Genomic DNA, 25465 nt, shown 5'->3' on the forward strand with positions numbered 1-25465 from the left:
GAAACTCAGCCTTGCCTTTAGCTCCCTGTCTTCAGCAAAGAACCACAATGCACAGGGCCATGCATAGCAGAAGGCAGCAGAAGAGCTGATATACTTCCTTCCTATTCCATGGCCACTATCAGGAAGGTTAGACAGGCCCATGTAGAAGGAAGGTATATCGAAATTAATCCTGGTAACCACCCACCAGCACCAAGACACAGGTGCCACCAGAATAACCATGTTTTGATAGAGCATCTTGCATTCAGTTGATCAAACCAGCTTCTCCTGAGCTTGGATCCAGGTGCTGAGGATGCTGGTAGATACCATTGGCTTTATGGACCTGCATCAGTGTCTGGCCAAAGTGCAGAAGAACATGTCTTGATCTTTGCAGGTCAGGGCCTCACGTAGCTGTTGTGGTACTGGGGTGGGAGAGCAGAATGGAATACACAATGACTCTGCTGATTTCAGACTGGGAATAGATTCACTTTTCATTCTCTCAGACAAGCAATTAGAGCCATCTCCCCAAGCAGTTCCCACCCAGCAAGGAGTTCCAAAATATGAAAATTCTTCCCTTTCATATTATTTTCCAGATGTTCAGTCTTCGCTTCCCTTTATTAATGCTTCTTTTGCCAGGGTGACTCATTTAACAATTAGCTTAGGCATAGGGTGTAGCAGCTGTTGCAGATATTACCTGTGCCTCTGAGGCAAAGCTTCCTACCGCTGTTTTTCATCCATCTCTCCTTTTCTTCTAGGCCTTTAATAACCTGTAAAACTATCTTTAAATTAGTGGAAAGATCTGATCCCTCAACCAGGTCAACAGATGGCTTGTTTGGACCTGTCTTCAGTTAAGCAGGTCAACATGCCAAAGAAGCAGGCAGGCAAATGCAGTTGTTCTTTTTCCAAGTCCCACCACACATCCGATGGGAAAGACTATTTTGCTGGTTCTTGTATGAGCCTACTTGTTCTATCAACTTCATAACTTTGTGCTCAAACTTCCCTCACCTGGCTGCATCTTCTCAGGGGATCACTCCTTTTCATGACCATGAGCCATGGATGTGATGCTGCTGAGGTATCTGTGCATTGTTGGCTTCAGGGTCTGCTTCCAATGTTTGGTTGTTGGGCAAAATCCTGAAAAGAGTGGTGTTTCTTAGCTTAAGCATTGATTGACATTATTGGTTCACATATTAGTGGACAGTGAAGGTGGGGTCCAAAACTTGAGCCTAGTGCCAACTTCAACTGGTGCCAGGGAAAGTCTAAGTTGGATAATATTTCTTCACTGAGAGGGTTGTAAAGCATTGGAATGGGCTGCCCAAGGAAGTGGTGGAGTCATCACCCCTGGAGGTATGTAAAAGGTGCGTAGATGCGATGCTTGCTCTCATGGTTTAATGGTGGACTTGGCAGTGCATTGTTAACAGTTGGACTCAATGGTCTTAAAGTTCTTTTCCAAACTAAATGATTCTATAAGTCTATGATTCTAATTGAGATGTCCCACATCCTCTGTGTGGCCTTCAGCTGCCACTCTTGGAGGCCATGTGTCTCTTGTGCCAAACCTATCACCCCATATAGATGCCTTGATCACTCTGGGGTGTCTAAGATTATGGTAATGTCTGTGTTTTGTAGCTGTGTTCCACCAAAAGAATCACTATGTAGTGACTGTATCTTCAAATCTGTGTTCAGTAAGGCCTCATTTGTACTATGATAGAACTCTCATCCCAGATGTATGAGTAAAGATGAAGCAAAAACTAAGCAATGATATCAGGGTCTGCCCTGGTGCTGGCAAGTGCTTTCTTTGTATGCAAAGAAAAAAATCTGAGTGAAAAAAAAATCAAGACTGGCTATCCTGTTAGATACCATTAGTATCTTCTTCCATTTGCAGCTGATAACATGCCTGCTTACTGTGTGGTTCTTTTCCTGATGTTTTTATTCACTCTTACTCAACTTGTTCCAATATAGCCTTAAGTGAGGTGCCTGGGAGGTGACCTACTAGGTCGAGAAGGAGAATTACTCAATTGCTGACCAAAGCTTTAAAAATGACTAAGGCCACCAGGAGGAGACGTCCAGCTGTGAGCCATGACAGTCACTGCTGCTCCACAATAGCTGCTGCTCCCTTCTGTGAGCAGAATTCCAGATTTGGAGCTGCTTTTGATGCCCAGCACATCTCCAGTCCCACTGACTTCACCTACAGTACAGTGCACATTCCCTGTGTTTGAAGCCTGTCTGGGATCAGGACTTCACTGACTGCACTGTCTGGGTGCTTCAGTAAAGCAAGGAAAAATGTTTAAAACCAGAGCTTGCACAGAAGCTCATTGCTGCAGAGCTCTTCATTTCCATATAGAGCTTTGCTGGTCTGGACAAGATTTCTGGTGCACAAGAGAACCCTTGAAGTTCTGATTTTTGCTCTGCTTGCTTTGCCAGTGCTGCATAAGTCACCAGGGTATGTATGTTGGTGATTCTTCCTTAGCTCAGGCTCTGCATCTCTCCTACCTTCACAGAGATTTCGGGAGTATGCTGTCTGATTCTTGCAGGGCAAAATTTGGAGTGGCCTTGCACGATGCTGTCTGGGATATGTTACACCTTCTTCCTACACTGGTTTGTTTCACCTTTTCCACTGTCCCAGCAGCAGCAAGTTTAGTAGAGAAATCAGAGCCTGGTGCTCAGTCCACCAGCTCCATGCACTGATCAGGCTTCTACACTGCAGAGTCCTGGTGCAAGGACTGGCAAGAGCCCAGCAGCACAGACTCCCCATGTCATAGTTTAACCTGTGTCTGTATCTCAGCCCCACATGGCTGCTTGCTCACTTGCCCCTGGTGGGGTCGGGGAAAGAATCAGAATAGTAAAAGTGGAAAAACCTATGGGTTGAGATAAAGACACTCTATAAGGTAAAGCAACAGCTGCATGCACAAGAGCAGCAAACAAAGGAATTAATTCACCACTTCCCATGGGCAGGCAGATGTTCAGTCCCCTTCAGGAAAGCAGGGCTCCATCACATGTAATGGTGACTTGGGAAGACAAACTGCCATAACTCCCTGAAAGAGATCACAACTCCCTTGTTCAGTCTTGCATGTCCCAGCAATTCTTTGGTGATGGGTAGGAAAGGCTGTAGGTATTGCTGGGCATGTTCCCTTCCCAGTTGGCTGTGGGCCTTCCTGCATTGCAGGACAAGTACTTCTCCAAGCTCTGGTTGTCCAAGCCACCTGTTCTGAATCTTTCTTATGTCCCTCTGGTACTCTGTAATTCAGAACACAGCCAGAAAGGCCACCAGACCAGTCTTGAACTCCATAGTCACATGTGAATGACGTGTGTATCTGCAGGAACATCTCAGCAAAGCTTTCTGCCACAGGCCCTTATTGGATGGGACCGTGACTCTCTCATGAATCCAGGTTGTTCTATTCTAGTTTTTGGGCACCTACTCTAAGATACCTTGAAAAGAATGAACTTCCTGTGCACTCATATACAGGTAAGAGACACACAGAGGCTTCAGCAGGACTTTTTTTGTATGTATATATTTTAAACTTGGGCTAGTTCAGCTTAGTACTACTAGAATATAGCCGACAAAGCTTTCTGAAGGGAGTTCAGGATATTCAGAGTGAATAAATGTGACCTCCATGAAGTCAGTTAGCTTCTGCATCTACCATAACATTAGCTGCTGTGATGGTGTTAACACAGATTCAGCCTTACCTTCAGGAGTCACCCCATGCAGTCCCTGGCCAGATTCTGCAATGCAGGAATGTTTGCTATTCTGACTGGTGAGAACCTCGAGAGAAAGAGAGAAAAAATCCTTTTCTCTTTGCTGTCCACCCAGAAAAATGTGGGCTAGTTGTAATTCATTCTCTGGCTATTCCAGTTCTTGCTGTTTAGCTACTTTTGACCAGTTAGAAAAAAAATACTCACCATCAGCACAAATAAAATCTCAACATTTGTTCTTTTTGGGAAGAGGAAGCTTGAAGCACCCCTGTAGCAGCTCCAAGGGCTGGTCTCTCCTTCCCAGCCTCAAGCCTGGCTGTTACAGGGCGCTGCTGGAACCACCGACGAGCTACCAAGCTGGGGGAAAATGATGTGATTGTGTTTGATTTCTGTGCAAAACCGCTGATTTGTAACTGGTATTTTAATTCCTAGGAAACACAGCAGGTTGGTGTAATCTCCGTAGCACTTCTCTGATATTTAATCTAACAATATAATAGCACTCAAGCTATTTAATGCACAGACATGAGTTACTGCAATGGAGAAAACATGATGTGCAGCTGGAGGAGAACTTCACTGAGTAAAACTCAGTAAGGTTCTGACTATTTTATTACTTTTTGGCCACTAATGCATTATTTATAGAAATTATCATAAATATTTTGAATTCTGCCTTTGAAAGTGAACCAGAGCAAGCCAGAAGCACCATGACAACCTACACACTTTCTTCTCACACAGATAGGCAGGAGGGCTGTGGTTTTATTGCATCTGTAATTCATCTGTCCCCATTTGTAGCCCACAGAGACAGAACAGTGTCACTGCACAACAGGAGGATTTAAATGCAGGGAGAGGACTCCAAACAAGCCACGGGGCAACACATGTGGTATGTCATTGCCCAGAGAAATCAACATCACCTGCAAGTAATTTTCTTGACCTTTTAGCTGGAAGAACCTCTTACTAATCACTCTGAGGTTTCCAAGACAGGGGCCTCTGTGGCCTTTATATAAAGTATGTTTTGTTCAATTAGTCCAGGATATAATGCTCTGTTCTCATGAATTTTGGAGCTACTCTGATGTGCAGTAAGGCAATCGAGACTTAATTTCATTATTCATCTCAATATGCTCCTGTTGCATTCAGGGAACAGACTATAGGCCCTCCTGTGGCTAATTTAGCACCTGCAAATCCCCACATTTCAACCCAACACTGAATAACCCACTGAAGGAGCTTGCAGGAACTATGCAGAGGTTAAATCATCAACTTGCTGGGAAGTTTTGTTAATTTTTTTATTTAGAAACTTTGTACACACTTTCCTGTCTCAAAAGTAGCCCACCACATCCTACTTCTCCCAGACCAGGCTGTATCCCACAACTTTTACGTATGTATGAAAAAATAGGTACACATTATATGTATGTGTTCTTTTTTTAATTATTTTTGACAGAACCTGAGCAGAGTTTCAGAGAAAGCAATGTACCTTGGAGATGTGGGACATCGTCTGACTGGAGCTGTTAACAGCTGCCTCAGCATGCACTAAAGTTAGTCAAACACAAACTAGTTAAGGTAAAATAGTTAACAAGTTCCTATTGCTTTTTTTTCTTAACTAAGCCAAGACTGCACCCATATGAAGATTGCTCAAAAGCCATTCTACTGTTTCTACCACAAAGGTAGAAGCTTTTGAAGTCTGAAATAAGTACTTAAATGCAGTAAAAGACTTCGTTTAAATTTGCCAGATGCTATCTTCCCTAAAGCAAATGATGCAAGAGTTTCAGAATTGCTTAGCCCCATCAGCTGTGCTTACTCACTTGTTTGCACTCTTTAGGATGTTTCAGACATCAGTAATCACTGCTGCAGATAACCAAGTCACAAGAGAATCTGTATGTTTACTCTGCTTGTTCCATATTTTGTTTGAAATGATGAATTTCAACATCTTCCAAGGCAATGGGTAGAAGATTCTGTACATGACCATAACATACACTTGTGCTGCTTTCTTGGTGTAATTGCAAAACTTTTCTTCTTTTTCTTTCTGTGTAACTCAGCCTGGAAGCCCCCCTGAAAGCTCATCTCTCCAAGTTCAGTTTATGATTAATTTTTTTTAAACCACTGAGTATGCATGACTGAGTATTTGTTATGCAACCATAACAACTGTCCTTTTCAAGACAGATTCTTGCATAATGTGAATACAAAGAATCCAAAGCAAACATGACTTGATCTTAAAACTTTAATAGTAAAAAAAGTGTAAAACCAAACACACTGCTGAAACTTATCAAGAAGAATGAGAATTTAAGTGTTCAAATTCAGAATAGTGCAAATTTTCTTCACTCCTTTCCCCACCTTTTCCAAACTTAAATCACTTTGGTTAACATACTCAGAAGTATTGGCAAAAAATGAACTTTTGACTTACAGTTTTGGCTGCATTTTTTCTAACACATACAGATTTAGTTTGTCTCTACAAATAAATCTTAAATACTTCTCCATTGATCAAATATCCTTAGAGACCACTGTCCTCTTTACATACATCTGGTTTTACAACATTTTGAAATTGTTTAAGATGGTTTCAAAACTCTTTCCAGCAGGTAGCATACTTCTTAAAACAGCTGAGTTGATCCAGTCCTGATCTGAGGACCTAATTTCTTCAAATTATCCTACAAAATGTTGATTATTTAAACATTTGAGGAAGGATCTTACACCAATTAAATTATGCTCAATTTACACCAAAGCAAGACTAGAATTGGGGTATGCTCTGTAATATAGACTGTCCTAAGCTTGTCCTGCTACAAAAAAAAAAAAAAAAAAGGCAGCACAAGCAGGAGTTACAGCATTCCGTTAGAAGACTGAAAATAGCCAGAACACTGCTACCTGGCCTCAACATCTTTTTTGATGGGTCAGTCTTTTAACTGATGCCTCTAACTATATCTGAAGTCATGTAAGACTGGAAATGAACACACACACACACACAAAAAATGCATAATAAAAAAAATAAAAGCAAATGCATAAAAGTTTACAAGTACACCATAACCACAAAATTGGAGTATTTCTAAAAATTTGGGTTCAATGAAAGATACAACAAAACTAACTTTACTAGTTAAATAAATTATTGCTCCATTTGACTCCATGCAGCATTGAAATGAACTCAGAACCCTTCTCTCTTGAATCTCTCATAATAAATGATTGATATGGAAGAGAACATGAGGCTCAGATTTACTGTACATTGCACTTCAACTTCAAGACCTAATACTTGCTATTTAGGTCTCCTGTGGTCTAAGCTATCAAATGAATATGTTGTGCTCACCAGAACTAAGTATTAAGAAACACCAAATGTTTAATATAGTGACATAAGCACTTTTTTAAGAAGGCAATCACAGATTGCAAGGTCTATAGGGTTGTCAAAAACCAAGTAGTGATCTCTTTCAGAAACTGAATGGAAAAAACAAGCTGTTTGCTATTCTTCACATACAGTTTAAATCACATTTTAGGCCTGCTTCTGTTTCCAATCACTTCAGCCAAAACCCTGATTCAAACAAAAGCAAGATCAAGGAAACCTCTAGGAGGAAACTACAGATCTAAGGAGTTGGGGGCATACACCCAATGGCCTGCAATGCACGTTTTTTCAGTGACACCACAGACATTTAAGATACCAAAGTCCTCCTACAGTGAGATACTGAAGCATATGTTTAATATTAAGGAGTACTCACATACACTTGAATTTTTTACTGAACTGGGGCCAAAACTTGATTCTTGCAAAGCTAATCTCAAGCTTCAGAAGTAATGAAATTTCCAGACAGAATTTTCTGATAAATCTCACATTTGAATAAGATTGTCTCCAGTGTTCACCTATTGTACTGAATTTAGGAATTCCAAACTAAGTGACTTCCAACCTTTTGTCCCTTCAGCATTCTTCACCATCAGAGAAACTTAATGCAGCATTTCAAGTAAGGGCATGATTCCTTCATAAGACTCCTGAAAGCATTAGTGCAATGCTTTTAATCTGTTTAGACCACTCTTGTTTTTAAATAACCCTATTTTTAAAAAGATTTGGATAAATACTATTCCTATTAAACCATACTTCATCATTGTTAAGCACCATCGATCTACTTCCTTTGGGCACTGATACAAGATCTTGTAATTAAATTTCAGTTTCAAGGCTTTAAAACACAGCAGCTGCTTCGGTAACTTACATTGGAATCTAATACTTGGAAAACTGCCACCTAGCCTGAACAATTGTATGCAACTTGGTGTTAAACTCTTCCAGAGAACAGCCATATGCAGATGCTTATGTAGTAAATCAGGGTAAGATTTCAAGATAAGCAGTTAATTTCACTTGGCTATTCTAAGAGTGGATTAATATTTTTTCCCCAGAAGTCATTTGTGCAGTGAGCCCACAAAGAGATTTTTTTTTTTTCTAAATAATCTTCAATTTAAAACAGGAGCACATCTTCATAATGTTGCTTTCACACTGGCACTGAGTTGTCTTCTTTAGTCGCTGTGTGGCTTCTCTGGAATACCCTATGGATAAAAAAACCAAACATGTTATATTTTAATGCCATCTGGTAAGTGACTAGGTTATGCACTATTTTCAATTATTAAATAGTCAGACTTCAGTTAGGCTGACAATGACCTAGCAGAAATGGCTTAAAGTTCAACAATGATGTGCTCCTTTACTGTGGACACACAGAAAAATTACTAGGGGTCTGTGCTGCCTTAATTAGTGCATCTGATAAACTCCTTCCCAATTGCACTGATTTTTGTAAGACTTTGTTAGCTTTCCTCCCTATCTCAGTTTAGCTCTTAGTAGAAGGTACACAGCACTTCAGTTAATGGGCATTCATTTATTTTTTTAATAGGCCTCTTTCAAACTGTCTTAAAGCATAAGTTGGACACCTGGACAATTAAGATTCAGCTGGACAGGCTGCTGGGCCATCTTATGTAAACTGCTTTTGCCAAGAAGTTGGAACAGGCAATCCTTGAGGTCCCCTTCAATATGGTAGTCTGTAAGTTACTTCCTTTGCCAATCAAAGCCTAGTATCAGACTTATCTCCTCCTACAACTCTTTTATAATATGAAACCCTGTAATATGCCAGTGTAAGCAACTTAACTGGCTTTTTTTTAAAGCCGAGTTTGTAATACGTTTTTCTAATTCTAGAGTCAAAATGCAAATGTATTTGTGAGTACTGAATGCATTCTCAGTTCTGCAGCTTCTAGCAGTAGCAAACAATAGATATTTATGAGGTCCAAGTTCTGAATGCCACCCTAGTTTGCCAGATGTTAAATACCTGAAGGATGTTTTCCAGGATAAGGGATTTATGCGGCAAGACAGAATTTAAATTGAATTAGTACTAGCCATCAGTATCAGGACACTTTTCACGACCAAGCTTTAAGCTGATGTGCAAGTATACAGTCAGGTTTACTCTTAAGTATGCTACAAGGAACTAAGAAGGTAGGAAATGAGATAGTGATTTATACTATATTCCACACATGGAATGATACTTGAACTACATCTTAGGTGACTAAAAAAGAGTATATGAGTCTAAAGTGGTGGAATTTAATGCTATATAGGGACACTTCCTTTAATCTACATAACAAAAATGCTTTACTTTATAAATAATTAGAGAAAGCCCATTTGTATCTATTCTAGCTACCTTAGATGTTTATTCAAAGTACTAGCAGAGCAGGAGTGACTGATGCAGAAGCAGCATGCTAGTTCCACTCTTATTTAGGCTGTTGCTGGAAAGTTAAATACAGAGAACACTGAAATACTAAGACAATTCCCACTCTACAGGCAATACAGGTTGTACACTTACATTTCAACTCTTAGGAAGATGTCTATTTAGCTCTGTCAGTTTGTGAGTCATACCCTTAAAGGCATAGTTTGTTCTTGAACTAACAACAATGGAAGACACTTGGATTGTTAAAGGAAATGCTAATTATACTGTAATTACCATAGCCAGTTGGCGTCCTATGTTTCCTACAGTCACACCTCCTGAGAAAAATATACATGGAAGCCAAGAACGGATGTAAAGAAAATCTGGGGATGTATACCTAGGAAACACAAGGAAGTAAGTTAGAGACAAGTTATCATCATCTTCTGTCCTGTTAACAAGATACTATAGACTTCTCTCCCTGGCCTCTACCCCCCACCCCCCCAAAAAAACCCCAACGAAACAGTAACAGAAAAGAAAAAATAGGGAGACCAAATTAAGTCTGTTACCTTAAAAAGCATCTAAACCCCAATGTCCTAGCCAGCAATGTCTAGAAATTCTCTCTCCTGAGAGCCAGTTCATAATACACCAAGCCATCAGAAGTTCAGTTTGGTGAGCTGCTACCATTTCAACATACATCCCAATCTGTCTGCTTCGCCATCCTCCACCCCCAGTTCTCAATCTGATCCATTAGAACACTGGACAATTAGCTGCCTTAAACAAAAGGTCTTATTAGAAGAACATGCAAAATGTTAATTATTAACTTTCAGCACCTGTCCGCTCCTGTTTTTAGTGAAGACATTAGTATTTAGAAAGCGTGACTTACTGATAAACACCATTATATACAAGAAACTGAGTTATTAGAGTTGCTACAAAGGCTATTGTAATTCCAAGTCCGAGACCACTTCTTGAACGATCAAATGTCCACCAGAGACCCAGTGATAGGGCTGCTAGAGTCAGGGACAGCTGGATGTTGTTTGCAAAATCTAGTTTCTGGAAAAAGATGTTAAGGACAATCCTTTTAAGCCTGTGGATATCCTGCTGCTGAAACTGAACAAGGAAGAACTCAAACTGAAAACGAGCATGATTCTGTGTCTGAGTACAGTATGTAAATTATCTGACTTTCAGACTTGCCAAGAAGCTGTAATTCTTTTTGACTTTTAGTGTGAGAGCAAAGGCAACATCAAGTTTTGTCACACTGAGCATTTAAAGATATACTGCACTGGAATGTATTTAACTTTTATGAATTTTTGAATTTCTGCTCAAACTGTCACTACCCCACACAAAGAACAATTCAGCATACCGGACTAGTCAGTTGTGTTAACCATTAGGTGCAGACAACATACAGTTTAAAGTAACATAAATTACGCTGCTATGCTTGTAGCTAAGCCAGACATGCTATGGTGTCTATCCCTCCCCTCCTTCCAGAATGACCCCCAACTACTTCTAAGCGACTGTGTTATCTTACAGTAACTACTGCAGTATACTGCAGGTGTCACAAGAGTTTGTCTCTGCCAGTAGCACCATCCTTACCTTTGCAATTCTCCCAAATGTGAGTGGGAGAGACTGTTTCATGACAACAGACCAAGCATATTGAGGAACAATGTAAACTAGTTCAAGGATACAGCACTGGCATGGTTAATGCCAACGAAAACTGCTATGCATCGCATCACGCTGGCCCATTCTCTCTTGAACTTGTGTGGTTCCCCAAGGTGGCTGTCAATGCAGGGATACAGCAGGCCAACTACAGCTGCAAGAGAAGTAACATTGCTTGTACTAACTGTTACACAATGATTACTTTTATGTTACAAACTATTAGTTTGGCAAGTAAGTGTTTGACAAAGCAGTGAGGTCCTTATGCTACTGAAAGCCTGATGAAGAGAAAACAATTATTATCCCCCTACTAGAAAAAACTCCACTCTAACAAACAATATTCTGTTTGAACTCTTAAAACTGACCTATTGCCATGTTAAGGTATCTGACTTCAAGCTTCTTTTCTCCCATAGCAGGTGCTTGTTTTGTACCAATAAAGCATAATGAAAGCTTAAGTAAAGAAAGGAATGAAGTATGGATTTGCTACTCATATGCTGGGCCAACAGTTTCACAAACTTGACTCATTAGTTGTGAATCAGGCCCTGAATTAAATATTTGCCTGGACTCAAAAGTTTCTTGGCAGAGATGCTTTCTCTCCTTCTGCTGGGCTGTCAGCCTATGCTGCCATCCAAGTCAGATGAATTTTGATACCGAACAGAAGCAGAGATGAACTTACAGAAGCACCTGTCATCAATCATATTTATTGCAGGGAAAAAATAACTACTCATACTATTAATCAAAGTTTTTTTCCTCATATAGCATTTCCTCAGCCCTACCAGACTGCAATTTTGCTGCAGAAGGAAAACATTGGCTGGTGTTAGCAGAGCTGCTAGCACAAACACTACTTGCTCTTCTAAGCCTTGCTATTCCATGTGTCATCAACTGCAAGGTTAGACATGCTGCAGGACTTAACATCCGAGTTTGTTTCCTTACCTACCCTCTTTTCTCCTCCTCAAACTCTGAAGAGGAATAACTTCTATATTAAGAAGGCTACAAGATGTGATCTGATACTGAAACAGCTTCAGGATCCTAATGCCAGCTACTGAGACTTTTACTTTGCAGTAACAGCCAAACACCAAAGTTTAATCCAGTTGTGACAGGTCTATGAGAACTCGCATGGGAGCATACCTTGTGGCAATCTTTTTACTACACAGTTTATCATTCATTCAAGTTTATGGTTTATTATTCATATGCTTCTACTATGAGGTAACATGCACGTGATGTAACTAGACATGACATCATCACTGCATTAAAAACATGTGAAAGAGTTCTTTTAAAGAAGAGTGCCAGTTAAAAAAAATACAGCGAATTTATTTCCTAATATGTAATGCATTTTCAAACCCCAGCCCTTCGTCAAGGCCTTACCTTGTTTTGACAAGGATAGAAGGGGGTTATTAATGCTAACACAGCAGGTGAATGCTGGCTGCTGTGCCAACCGCACCACGCACCCTGTTTTATGGGTTATTTTGCGCTGCAGCTCTGGAGACGGGCGGGCAGGGGCTGGTAGGAGCCAGCAGAAGCGATCGAGCAGCGGGCGGACTGAGACAGACGGGGACTGGCAGGAACGGGAGGGCAGCGTGAGGGCCGGCAGAAGCTGAGGGAGAGGTGCCGGCAGGGGAGGGCCGCGAACAGGAGCAGGCAGCAGACAGGAACCAGCAAAGCGGGCAGTGGGCAGAAAGGAGCTAGTAAAGTACACCGACAGGAGCGGACAGCGGGCGAGCAACGGCTGACGAGGACGGGTGGATAGTTAAACACCGGGCTTGACGGGAGACGGATGGAGACGGCAGCACGCGCCGCACGTGACTTCCTTGTTTTCGGCCCAGCCCGTGGCCAGTTCGCGCCGGCAGCCAATGGCGAGCGTCGCCCGCCTCTCACCAGTTCACCGACAGCCAATGGTCGGCGGAGGGGCGGAGACAGGCGGCGGTGCCGCACGGCGCGGCCCTACCGCACCTACCCGTGCCCCGCCGGGCGGCGGAGAGGAAGGGGGGAATCCTAGCGCCGAGTTCATGCTGTCACCGAAGAAACACGGCGGCAGCGTGTCTACGCGCGAGCCTCCGCACCATGGCGCTGGAGCTGCTGACGGGCGCTTACAGGCCGCATCGCGCTGCGGGAAAAACAGGCTTCACCCACACTCCGAGAGCACTGGCTCAAAAAGCGGCCTCCGGGCACACGCGAAATGCGCGGGTGCCTCCTGCACGTGGGCAAAGCTGGGGCGGGCACAAGTACTTCCAAAGGAGAGAGCTCACTCACATCACTCAGTGTGATGGAAGGGCCAAGCTCCCACGTGCACGGGTCACAAATCCAGCCCCACCACCTCTCCTGGGGAAATAAAAACACCAGATCACTCGCAGAGGTCAAGAACTCACCAGCGGCGGTCCCGCAGCACGGGGGCACCCACCAGGCGGAGGAGAAGAGAGTGGAAATAACCTCGTCAGGGAACAGAGTCACATTTCTCTGTATCTGCAGCAAGTTCAGCACCAGGGCCATGAAAGCGCCGACGACGAAGAGGACCACGCTCCTCTGTACTAGGTGTTGATTCGAGTTTAAGGTGCTTCTGTTGCTGCTCCTACTGGTGCTGGGAGTGCTGGGGTTGCGTGCTCCATGACCCACCAACGACCGGGACGGGCTGGAGACCGAGGAGCTCAGCATCTCGCCCACCTTGGCGGCCAGCCCAGCCGCCGTGTCCCCCAGCTGGGTTTTGTGTCTTCCCCTGGCAGCGCAGGCACAGCTCCAGGCGCAGTTCTCCAATCTGGGCATTGGCTCCACCGGAGTCCTGAAACACACACAGAACAGCAAGCTGTAAAAACTCCAACAGCGGGACCCCTTTCGGAGCCATGACCCACACTGCCGCTTCCGCTACCATCACTCCAGGGACACTGGGCCAACAGCTCACAGCCTGGCGAGCCGGGGGCACGGCGGAACCCTGGTGCCCCCAAGTGATCTGACCCACTGGAGTATGACAGGACCAGAGGCCGCGCTGCCCCGGCCAGGCGGCTGCGGGATCCCCGGCCCCAGACACCCGAAGGGCTCGAGCCCAGGGGATGACAGAGGCAGGGACCCTCTACCCGCGTCTCCTCTCAGACCCGCGCTGCTCCTCACCCTGGAGAGCGACGTTCACGTCCTAGCCCTCTGCTCGCTGGGCACCAGAACCGCGGGCCTCTCACCCCAGGGTGCGGCCACTGCCGCTCTGCCACCTCCCCACCACCGGCCCTGTGCTGCGCTTAAGGTTTATAAGCCCCCAGCCACGGGTGTCACGTCACCCTACGCCGACCTACCCGCAGCCGGAGGCAGCGACGGTCCCGCCGCTCTGCTCCGTTCCGCCGCCCCTCCCCTCGGGCCGGGCCGGGCCGCGCCGGGCGGGGCGGGGCCGGGCGCGAGCGCCGAGCGCGGGAGCAGCCGCGCCAGCCCCGGCGCCCGCGTCCAGTCGGGTGAGGCAGCGCAGCCAATCGCGGCCGGGCGGCTGATATGACGTGCGGGACACACCACCCGTCGGCCCCGCGCCCGCCCGCACCGCGGCCGGCGGCGGCAGGGCCGCGCAGCACTGCTGGCCAATGGCGGGCGGGGCGGAAAGGGGGCGCGCGCGGTGGCAGTAAGAGCCCCGCTGAGGCGGGAGCCCTGAGGGGAGCCCAGGGCCGGCCCACCCAGGGGTGGTGAAGGCGTTGGAGATGGTGGTGGTGGTGTCGATATTGATAGAGGTAGGGGTGACAGTGACAGCGGTGGTATTGCTGGTGATAAAGGTGGCAGTGCCATGCACAGTCCAGCCCTAACCTGCTTGCCAAGCCCTCTGTGGAGCGCTGTACCCTTGGGAGATGGCAGTTAGTCATAGGGAAGGTTGAAGGCGTCTTCTGTGGCGTCTCCTGAAGATCAAGGGATCAGTGATGCTGGCTGTTGTAATTCTAAAATGATGGTGTCAGGAGATCCCACCGAACCCATGGCTGCCTAACAAGATAGTGCCAAACCCAGACACTGCATCAGCCATCAGCCACCAGCTATGGGGTGCCTGGCAGATTCCAGGCTACTGGCTGACCAGCTGAGCAGGTTGAGGCAAAGTCTGGGTCACGGTGTTCCCAATCTAGTGTAACATCATAAAATATAGTTACATGCAAGTTCACCCTCTGGGTTCTGCAAGTAACTGGAAAGTGGCCTAGTAGAGGTGGTGGCTTCGTTTTTTGAGATGCTGACTCTTCAGTACACATTGGAGACTTGTGTGTTAATGCAGTAGGAAAAAATGGATTTCTTGTTTATTTAGCTGGTCTCACTGGAGCCAGCATGACTTTTCTCATGCGAGGTATGCCTTCTTTATGGTTGGAAAGAATATGGGACCAAATGGCTTCCCAAGAATAGTTTCTAGCTGTGCTGACAGACAGAATGATGATCCAAAATTTTTGGACCATCAATGTTCACTGATGCTTCCATTTGCATTTCATTGATGTATTAAATGTAACAAATGCAAATTATGAAATCAAAGATATGGAAAAATGCAGGTCCTCTACATGTTATAAAGAGTAAAATTCATCTGGGATAGGGCCACCCCTTTTGAGATTTTGCTGGGATACAAAGAGTTAGGATAGCTGAGCCTGCTGAGCAATGTGCTTTCGAATGAAATAGTTGACTGTCTTGGTGATGGACAAATTGTTAGTGCAACTGTTGAAGTGTCAGAAGAGCCCAGTATTTTTCTCTTGATACTGACTAGCTTGGGATCAGCCTGGCCCTGTCCAGCAGACTTTGCTGCAGGACTGCTGGGTAGTGTCCTCTGTGTGTGGAATTGTAAACACTCAGTTTCCATTGCTGTTTTATCGCAATAGTTTACTGAAACAACTTTTGGATTTAGTTTAATATGCTAAAATAATTTGAATTCTGCTGACAGATTTTTTAAAGAAATTATTTATTTGGCTTTTATTTTTTTTTTTCTGACTGAGTGGACCTGCACTATAAGTTTGAGTTTAACTATTTTCAGAGAAAACAGTCTTCATAATCTTATCAGCATTTTATGAGTTCCTTTCCAGAAACATTTGATTTGTTCCAAGAAATCACATGCAGACATAACACTTTCCTTCATGGCTACTGTGCATGAGTTTTGAGTTGACACAGGCAATTTATCTGTATACCTGGACTGCTAAGCAGTACCTTTGGCAGCTCTAAATAAAGGCTAGAACTCTTTCCCTTGATTTTTTTTTTCTTGTTGAATCACTTCAAGATTTATCAGCAAGACTGTGGATCAGCAATAAAACAACCCATCTTTGTAAGAAATCTCTTTCTGGAGTTGGCGTATGTGAGACAAATATAATCCTTGTTTGTGCTACTTTATTTGAAAAGATACCTTTCTATGTTAATTTTTTTTCTTCTTTGAGTCTTACCCATATTGTCTGGGCAGAGTTCACATTCCCTTGTGCTGTGTCTGCTAGTTTTCTTTCCTGAAAGAACCTCTTAAGCATTTTTTATTTATCCTGTGTTTTTCCTTTCCTCACGGGTACGTCTCTTTCGCTACTTCCTGCAGCATATTTTATTCTGTTTTTGTTCCATATTCATAATACCATGTGGTGATGCCCTTCTTTCTTCTAGGCTTCTTTCACACAGTAGACAGGAACTTCTGAGATGGTAAAACCTGCTGCAGCATCACTCAAACTAGCTGAATCAATACGGATCTACATGAGCTGAGAAACTGGCCCTAAGCATGTTTTTCCTGAAGTTACCTGAAATGTGACTTATGTTTGTGTTGCTTTGCAGTCCTATTGCTTTACATTTCCTTTTAGAATCCCCAAAAGGATTAGGCCTCTACATGCTTTGATTAATGCCTGAAATTTTATGCTTAACAGTTATTTCTGGAAAGAAGTTCTCATGTGTCTTTGTGGCATTAAATATGTGGTTATTTTTATCTCTTCCCTTAGCAAAGACAGCCAAATCTCAAAGTACTCAGCATCACTATTCATTACATACATGAATAATTTCACCTGTTCTTTTATACTTTCTGTGTTAATCTGTGGTGTCCTGGACTGACAATGTGCTTGTTTCAGAAAGGCTGTTTCATGGGCCTCTTACTGGGGAAGCTTAGGATACCTGGATGTTTTATTTTTCTCCCCACTTTTTAACTACATAAAAAAGGAGGTGGTTACTGATACAGTCTGAGAAGGCAGTGGTAGAGAATCACAGAGCAAGACCTGTATTGTGCTTAAAGCTGCTTTCCCTCTGCTTCACTGGAGACTTTTTAGAATTTATTCACCTTCAAGAAGTTCTCCTATTGATAGAGAGAATAGAAACCTTTCCAGTCATAAACTAAGCCTTAATCTCCCATGTCTCCATAAAAGGATTTAGTGACATGCATTGTTTGATTCCTGGTGCCAACCTTATGTACAAGAGTTCAAAAAAATCTTTTGACATCAGCAGCAGTTTATCAGACCAAGTTCTTTATGTTGCTAGTGGTCTCCAGTGTAGTTGTGTGAATTCTCAGGAACCTGCAGTGAAGCCTGCAGATCGCTTGGTGCCTTCTCAGAGGTACCTTGATAATAAATGATGTATGGTGAGTTCTGTAGGCTAGTTTTGTGAAATTGTTCCATTTCCAGGGCAGGAGCATATTAAGAGCTAAAAGGAGAAGGACAGGGAGTGATTACATGGTACAATAAGCAGTGTGGAAAACGTACCAGACTCTGAACAAGGCAAACCCTAGCTGGAACACTTCAGACGTGTAAAACAAAGGCGTGAAACAAAATGTGTTGGTGGTTAGTATATAATGATGTGAGTCACCTGCAGTGAGCAGAACTATTGGCTGCTTTTATGGGGTCTGGGGGTGAGAGACTATAATTGGGGTCTGAGTGTGGTAATTAAACCTTAAGATATCTGAACAAAGCTCTGCATTTGTGGTGTTAATAGTAATGTAGAGGGCATATGACAAATGTTCATTGAATTTTTTTTGTTTAGTTCTGACATTTCTCTGGCTGTTTTATCTTACCAGAGCAAAACAGAAAGAACAATTACATGTAGGTTGCAGTCTTCGAGTGTCTATAAATCTGACTAACTATTGTATCATTAGCTATTCAGCATCCTCCATGCAGCTGTGGGTCCTGACTTACCGTCAATGAACCTCTGTCCTGACACAAAGACAGTGTCTTTGCCTTGATTCCAACTTCATTCATTGCCTGTGTTCTGCGTGTTCATTGAACTCTATGAGTTCACTGCATGCATCCTTGATGTTCAAGACGGTGACATAATATAAACTTCATTATGAAAAAATAGTATTTGCTGGTCTTATCACTGAAAAATATAGATGCTTTGATGATGAGAGCAGGCTTGAGCAGTGTTATTAAGGCAAGCTGTTCTATCCAGGTGTGGTTAAAAATTGATGGAATTTTGGTCTTGCTATATTGCCAGTTAGACATTTATTTATATTACTTCCAGACCTCTAAAGAGACTATTTTTCCATCTCTTTTTATTTATACATTATTTGAGATGGAAAAAGCAGGGCACTGTAAGGGATGGATTTCCTTGAAAATAAAATTACTGTCTCTAATGTCTCTGTAAGTGACTAGCTAGTCAATTGTCATATGAAGGGATGGCCAGTTTCTTATAATAATAGTATTCCAAGTTGTGATAGTCTAAAGAAAAGATGACTAAAAAGAGGTACCATGTTAAAAAAACCCAGAGGGAATGCTGTCTTTTATATGCATTTATTTATTGATGGAAACATTACTTGCTTGAAGATGAAAGTTATGTACATGCCTGTCACTGATCCTTATACATTAGGTTTTGTGAAAGGGCTTCTCCAAGGTGTATGTGGAAGTGTGTCTATGGCTCATGGTAAGCTCAAGTGTTTTTCACTTGTTTGGTGACTTGACACTTGGTCATTTCCATAGAAAAGAAATTGCCTCAAGGATTGCAGTGTGAGCTACCTTCACCTTATGGCCCTCTTCCCCTGGTAAACAGTTCCAGCACTTTTTCGTCCTCTCACAATGGCAACCTTCCCATTTACTGTTGTCATATGTGCCTGAAGAAGATGCTTGTGGAATTCATATGCTAGTTTGTCAAGTTAACCATGAAGCCACTGCAAAAGAGTTACTCCCCCTCCCTGTATATGCTTAAAGCTCTTGATTTCATCATGCTGCAGTAGGGAGACCTGCAGTGACACTGTCCTGTAGGTATTCACTTTGGAATGAGCAGTTACACAGGAGAGGAGAGGAAAGAGCTTTACAGCACTGTCATTTTCCAAACTCTTCACTGTATCAGGTAGAAGGAATGTTACCGTCTAGGAGAGCCAGCTGCAGCCTTGGTGTCTGGTGAGATATCCAAGGTCTAAATCTCTCTGCTCTGCCCTTTCCTTCCATGCCCTTTACCATGGCAGTAACTATAAATAACAGAGCTGTGGCTACCAAGAATAGATTAAGTATCACACACGTCAGTTTTATCTGCATGTCTTCGTCTCAAACTCTGGCTGAGAGCTCTAGAACTATTGCTGTCATATGGGAAACACTTTCTTCCAGAGCATTTTGCATGGGATGATTCCATCCAATTCACATTGCTTTGAAAAAGAAGTCCTTTTAAAAAGAAGACATCTATAGTTCATCTTCCAGGACAATGTTATGACTGCAGGAAAGAGGTGACAGGAGATGCCTGATTGCTACCAGCACTTCTTCCAGGCTGCCATCTTGAGGGTGTGAACACATAGAGATCATCTCACTGTGAAGTGCAAGTGATATTTTTTTTTTCTCCCATCATGCTGTAGTTGTGTGTTCAGAGAGCAGCCTTGGTTTTGAACATTGAGAAAAGCTTTCCAGTGTAAAGCTCCCAGGGCAGCTAGGAAGACCAACACAGAGAAAAACATCAGGGAGAGAACCTGTACATGTACTAGCGCATGATGTGGTATGAAAGCATGGCTTTCATGTTGCACCAGGATTAGTACTGTGAACATTGCCACTTTTTAGGCAAAATCTTGTTTCCCTTTTCATTGATTACATCAGTACTCTTAAATGCAGTTCACTCTACCTAGGTGGTAAGGATTGCTGTTAGGTATGTTTTCAGATTGCCAAGCTGAACTTTAAAAAAGTGCAGCATATGGGAAGCCTGCAACTGCCTGTAGCAATACTTTAGAAACTGCTGAAACTAGGTTATGCTGAAAAATGTGTTTACCTAAAGCCAAACCCTTTAGCTTTTACTCATAAAAGAACAGACTTCGCTTGTAATAATGAGATCAGGCCACTTGCATGCGAGCTCAAAGGACCTGATTATGTGCCAAATTATGCTAGTTGTACATTAATATAACTCTTGCTGTTACTGTAATGCAAGAGTGGACCTTACAGAACAGCTTCAAATATGCCCCGGTAAATTTTAGAGATCATGCTAACAGATTAGTTTTAAAACAAATGCTAGGTTAGAATTCTGCAAATTTCATCTTGTTAATGATCTGAATTGCATACTACCAGCTTCACTTGCTTGTTCAGGCTTATATTGTGATGGTGCTTATATTGAAGGAGTTCAAAACACAAAGGAGAATAATGTACATGGTTTAGGAGCATGTGCTGCACCCACTCACTTCACATCAGATAAATGCATTTAGTAGAGGTGCCAAAGTTAGTAGCCTTTGTTTTCAGTTGTCCTTGGAGAGGGCATGGGGAAATAGTACCTCCAGAGAGCTGCTGAGATCCCAGTTTGTCTGCACTGGCCTTGGGAGATGCCCGTTTCTCTCCTCCGAGTTCAGCAAAAGCTTCTGCTTTCTTTATTCAGAAATAAGCAAAGTAGCTCTGTGATCGGAGAGCAACTATATGTTTCTACCCTATTATTATATGGAATGGCTTATAGGTTCAGAGCTCATCCAGGATTCACTGGTCAGGTTTGTTTGTGGATTGCCTCACAAGGTCAGGTGTTCATGACATCTGTAAAGATGAGATTGGTGCCTTCACATCTATTGCGGAGGCTCAGAAACCAAGATTGCAAAAGGGTCTCATGGCTAACAGGCATTAACCTCTTGGGTGTTACTAGTTTCTTATGTCTCACATCTGGCAAGTGAGAAACAAACAGAAGGAATAAAGAGTGATAACCCTGTCAGAGGAAACAGAAGCCACAGATATAAAATGCCTCAAAGTATAATGGCATTGTGGCCCATTTGAGAAGCTAAAAAGTCTCTGCATCCCATCTGAGAAGCTATTGATCTCCTCATCAGCCAACCACAGCACCTATTCAACTGAAAATATATTTAATTTTCTCACATTCACTGGAGGAATCTCAGCTGGAAAAGTCAGACATCTCTTTCTTACTTCTGAATAAGCAGCATGAAGATGTCAAAGAGAACTTACCCCTACTTTTTTTGTCATTTAGGAATCTGCTGTTTTTGCTGCTTTGTGGTTAGCTTGTTGTCTATGTTTGCATGTGGAAATCTTTGTTCTTGCACTGTGTTGTTTCTCTGGAATGCTATGAGCAATTATTTTTGTTTGTTCATACTTGGGTGGAACTGTCTAATTGGATAAATATTTGCATACAGAGAAGACAAAAAAGGCAGGATTCCTGTTGACATAAATGGACACCAGCCCAGCAACGTAAAGGCTTAAATAAAACTGATGACTGCAAGGCCACTTCTTATGGTCAGACTGTACGAAGTGGATTTAGTATAAATAACTGTCACATCCATATTTATTTCTAATTACAGATGGACTATATTTTCTGCTTGGGAGGTCCTGTGGTTGCAAGCAGGAAGGGGAAGATTGCCTTACTGACTGACTGTAGCTCTCTACAACTACCTGAAAGGAGGTTATAAGTGAGGTGGGTGTTGGTTTATTCTCCCTAATATCAAGTGATAGAATGAGAGGAAGTGGCTTCAAATTGCACCAAGGAAGATTTAGATATTGGATATTTAGATATTAGGAAAAATTTATTTCCTGAAAGAGCGGTCTGTCATTGGAATGGGCTATCCAGGGAGTCATTGTCCCTGGAGGTGTTAAAAAAAATGAGTAGATATGCCAGCTCGGGACATGATTTAATGACCATGGTGGTGTTGACAGTTGGAGGCAATGATGTTAGAGGTCTTTCCCAACCAAAACGAATCTATGATTCGATGACTTCATATTGAAAAGTTCCTGATTTCCATTGGGACTTAGTCCTGTTGAAAACCGAGGTACTTATTTACCAACTCGTCTTTGGACATCAAGAGTGAGTTTTCCACAGAGGTAGAGATTTCCTAAGTGAACATTAATAGGTCCAAATGCCTGAAGCTGTTTGGAAAATTGCAAGCTTGTGTTGCTTATAGAAGGTGTGCTTACATATATATATATAATAAATACCTTGTCTAAATCTTACCAGGTGAGTATTGCATGTGTTATTAGCTAAGCTACAAAGTATGCTATAAAGAGGAACACACATATGAACAGATTGCAAGGAAGACATATGACTGAAGACTGACTGTTAATGGGTAATTCAGCCTTTCTTTGTACAAAGATTAATAAAAATAGTTATGACAAGGAAAAGTGAAACTGAGCTCCACATTTAAGGTGCTGTGTAGATCTAAACCTAGTTCAGCTTCTATGTAGCTGTGGCTGTGAAAGCCTGGAATTTATTGTGAACTGATTTGTCCTGCCTCATCTTGAAAGAATTGCAGTGTCTCATAGTGCCATTGCTTCACACATGTCTGGAGGGAGCAAGTGTCTGTAAACTAAGAAAAACCCTTAATTTATGTGCGTTTCACTTTATTAACAATTTCTTGTCTTGGTTGGAAATCTCATATTTCTTCAAGATTCAACTGCTTATTCTTGTCTTCAAAAATAAACAGGAGTAATTTACAGATTCACTTCTACAAGGTAAAGCTCTGATGCTCTTACACTGCCTGATAATCTTTATCATTAGTTGTACTGGGTTCACTGATATTAATTGTGGTGCAGAGTATCCCTTCTGACTGAGTAAAACTTCCCAATATTTTATTACCACAGTGTGGCCATCCACTCTTCCTTGCCCTTTATTGCAGGTCCCAGATTTTTGTCTGCCTTTACAATGTGTGTATTGAAGCTCAGATTGTCTCTGAGCAAGAATTCTTTGACCAGCTGGTCAGCTCTATCTCTAATCCTGCATAATTAACCACATGAAGTTTAATAAGGACAACTGCAGGGTCCTACATCTGGGGAGAAATAACAACAGGCACCAGTACAGGTTAGAGGCTGCCCTGATGGAAAGCAGCTCCACAGAGAAAGACCTTGGAGTGCTGGTGGACAGCAAGTTCTCCATGGAACAACAATGTGCTCTCGTGGCCAAGAGAGCCAATGGGATCCTGGGATGTATCAAGAAAGGTGTGTCCAGCAGGTCTAGGGAAGTTCTTCTGCCTCTCAACTCTGTCCTGCTGAGACCACACCTGGAATACTGTGTCCAGTTTTGGGCTCCCCAGTTCAAGAGAGACAGAGACCTGCTGGAGAGAATCCAACAGAGAGCCATGAGGATGATCAGGGGACTTGAGCATCTGCCCTATGAAGAGAGACTGAGAGCTCTGGGGCTGTTTAGTCTGGAGAAGGGAAGATTGAGAGGGATCTGATCAATGTCTATAAATATCTGAGGGGTGGGTGTCAAGTGGAGGGGGCCAGGCTCTTTTGGATGGTTCACAGTGATAAGACAAGGAACAATGGGTTCAAACTAGAACATAGAAGATTTCACCTCAACATGAGGAGAAACTTCTTTACAGTGAGGGTGACAGAGCCCTGGAACAGGCTCCCCAGGGGGGTTGTGGAGTCTCCTCTGGAAACTTCCAAACCCACCTGGATGCATTCCTGTGTGGACTACCGTAAGCGATGCTGCTCTGGCAGAGGGGTTGGACCTGATGATCTCTTGAGGTCCCTTCTAACCTCTGATATACTGTGAGACTATGATACTGTGATAATTATTCCTGTTGTCAGTCCCTACCATGCACTCTCAGATTTCCCTCTGTAATCAATCTGGGAAGTAGAATGGGGACGTGAGGCAGGTAACACAGATTGCCTTGCTGTTTTCTCCCTCTGATCTAGTCAGCTTCTCATCCATCCCTATGAATGGCCTGGAGAGTGTGAATAAGCAGCTACAGAAGGACAGAGTCTACTAAGATCAGTCATACCACTGCCTGGTTTGCCTTTCCTGCTTAGAAGCCTGGTTTAGTTGAGTTCACCACCAAACCATTTCACAAGGATGGTGTGGAAGTTTCCTATGAGCTCATGCCTTTCAACTGATGGCAAACTGATTGTAACTCTTCCTGTTCTTCGTGTCTTTGTAAGCTCCTTTGTAGATTCTTGCAAGCTCGTGTTATTTCCCTGAGTCATGTGTAACTGCAGTTTATCAAAAAGCATGTGCACTTCTGTGTTTCTCCTCATTACCTTTGTTCTGAAAACCTCTTGAACTTTATTTCCTTAGTTACCTTTAGTTGTAAAATTGCGTTAAATTTATTTAAAGGTGTAGGATAAGTAAGAAAGCTAACACTAAACAAAGCAGCAAGGCTGAATAGATCTTTTTTCATTAAGAAAGCAGGCTGAAAATGGTACCACTTCCCTTCCCCATCTTGATGTTGCTTAACATATTAAGTATATAAAGTCTTCCCTGTGATTTTGAGATTAGTATTACCAATCCTATTTCTCTACAGCGTTCTCCTGGTTCTTGTGGTAAACAATCTGTAGTAATAGCATAGTGGCACCTACTCCTCATCCTCTGTCAGCCACCCATGGAAATTAGTTCCTCCTTCAAGTCTTGCCTTTTCACTGGGTGCAGCATTTAGTGGCACTGGTGGTATGTGTGTGAGTAGCCTAGACACTTCTCATTCTCCATCGGACCTTTATGCCTATTAAACTATTACTGTGTTTTCTGAGTACATCCATGTAGTTTTGCCTGAAGATTCGGACAAAGCTTTCTAACCTGGGTGATAGATATTTTCCATTGACCTTACTGTGAATGCTTATCTGAGGTGGGCAAGAAGAGTTTGTCCTGTTGTTTAATCTTGGGATAATACTGTGCTTTCATGAGGCTGGGGAAGGAATGTATCTGTTTATACTTATACTCACCTACTTGGATCTACTAAAGCCAAGTCTTGTCCATTCACAAGAGAATTTTCATCATGAATGTCAGGTATTTGGATTGTCAGCCAGTCACAAATGCCTAACTGCCCAATGACTTTCCCCACAAGCACAAGTTAAATTTGCACTTGAAATTGGTTAATGTGTTTAAAGTCCACAATCTAATTTGCTTAGGGAGGTCATTAACATTATGCTTGGTGTTAGGAAATGCCTTTTACCAAGAAATTTCAATGGGAAAAGGAAAAAACCTGGGGATTCATTCATGAAAAAGTCTGTTGAATGAAAAGGAAATGTACAATATTTTCTGAAGACTTACAATATCTGCTATGGGTGTTTTAGTCGAGACTTATTGTACATTTTACAGATAATTATTAATTCAACTGATGTTTGAGATAGCAGTAGAATAAACACTGTGAGAGTTATTGACATGTCTTTAGTGTTCATCTCTTCATAATGTATCTGGATTCCCTGTAGAAGGAAAGCCTGCTGCTATTTCCCATTGAAGGTGAAGTATGTCCATCAGAATTT

The 25465-nt window shown here is 42.7% G+C and overlaps 1 protein-coding gene across 2 annotated transcripts; it reads right to left on the minus strand.

Annotated features, from left to right (window-relative positions):
- Positions 1-8117: 8117 nt before the first annotated feature.
- On the minus strand, positions 8118-13700 carry INSIG1 (insulin induced gene 1). 2 transcript variants are annotated; one of them, XM_054390091.1, is made up of 6 exons: positions 13558-13700; positions 13310-13518; positions 10976-11100; positions 10177-10343; positions 9591-9690; positions 8118-8157 (listed from the first exon to the last, which is right to left on the minus strand). In XM_054390091.1, the coding sequence occupies exons 1-6, from the start codon at positions 13698-13700 to the stop codon at positions 8128-8130; spliced, it is 774 nt and encodes a 257-aa protein (XP_054246066.1). In that variant the 3' UTR covers positions 8118-8127. The 2 variants fall into 2 exon arrangements, with proteins under 2 accessions (XP_054246066.1, XP_054246065.1); XM_054390090.1 differs by having other exon boundaries at positions 13310-13700.
- Positions 13701-25465: the final 11765 nt, after the last annotated feature.

This window comes from Indicator indicator, chromosome 20, assembly GCF_027791375.1.
Source record: "Indicator indicator isolate 239-I01 chromosome 20, UM_Iind_1.1, whole genome shotgun sequence".
Taxonomy (NCBI): Eukaryota; Metazoa; Chordata; class Aves; order Piciformes; family Indicatoridae; genus Indicator; species Indicator indicator.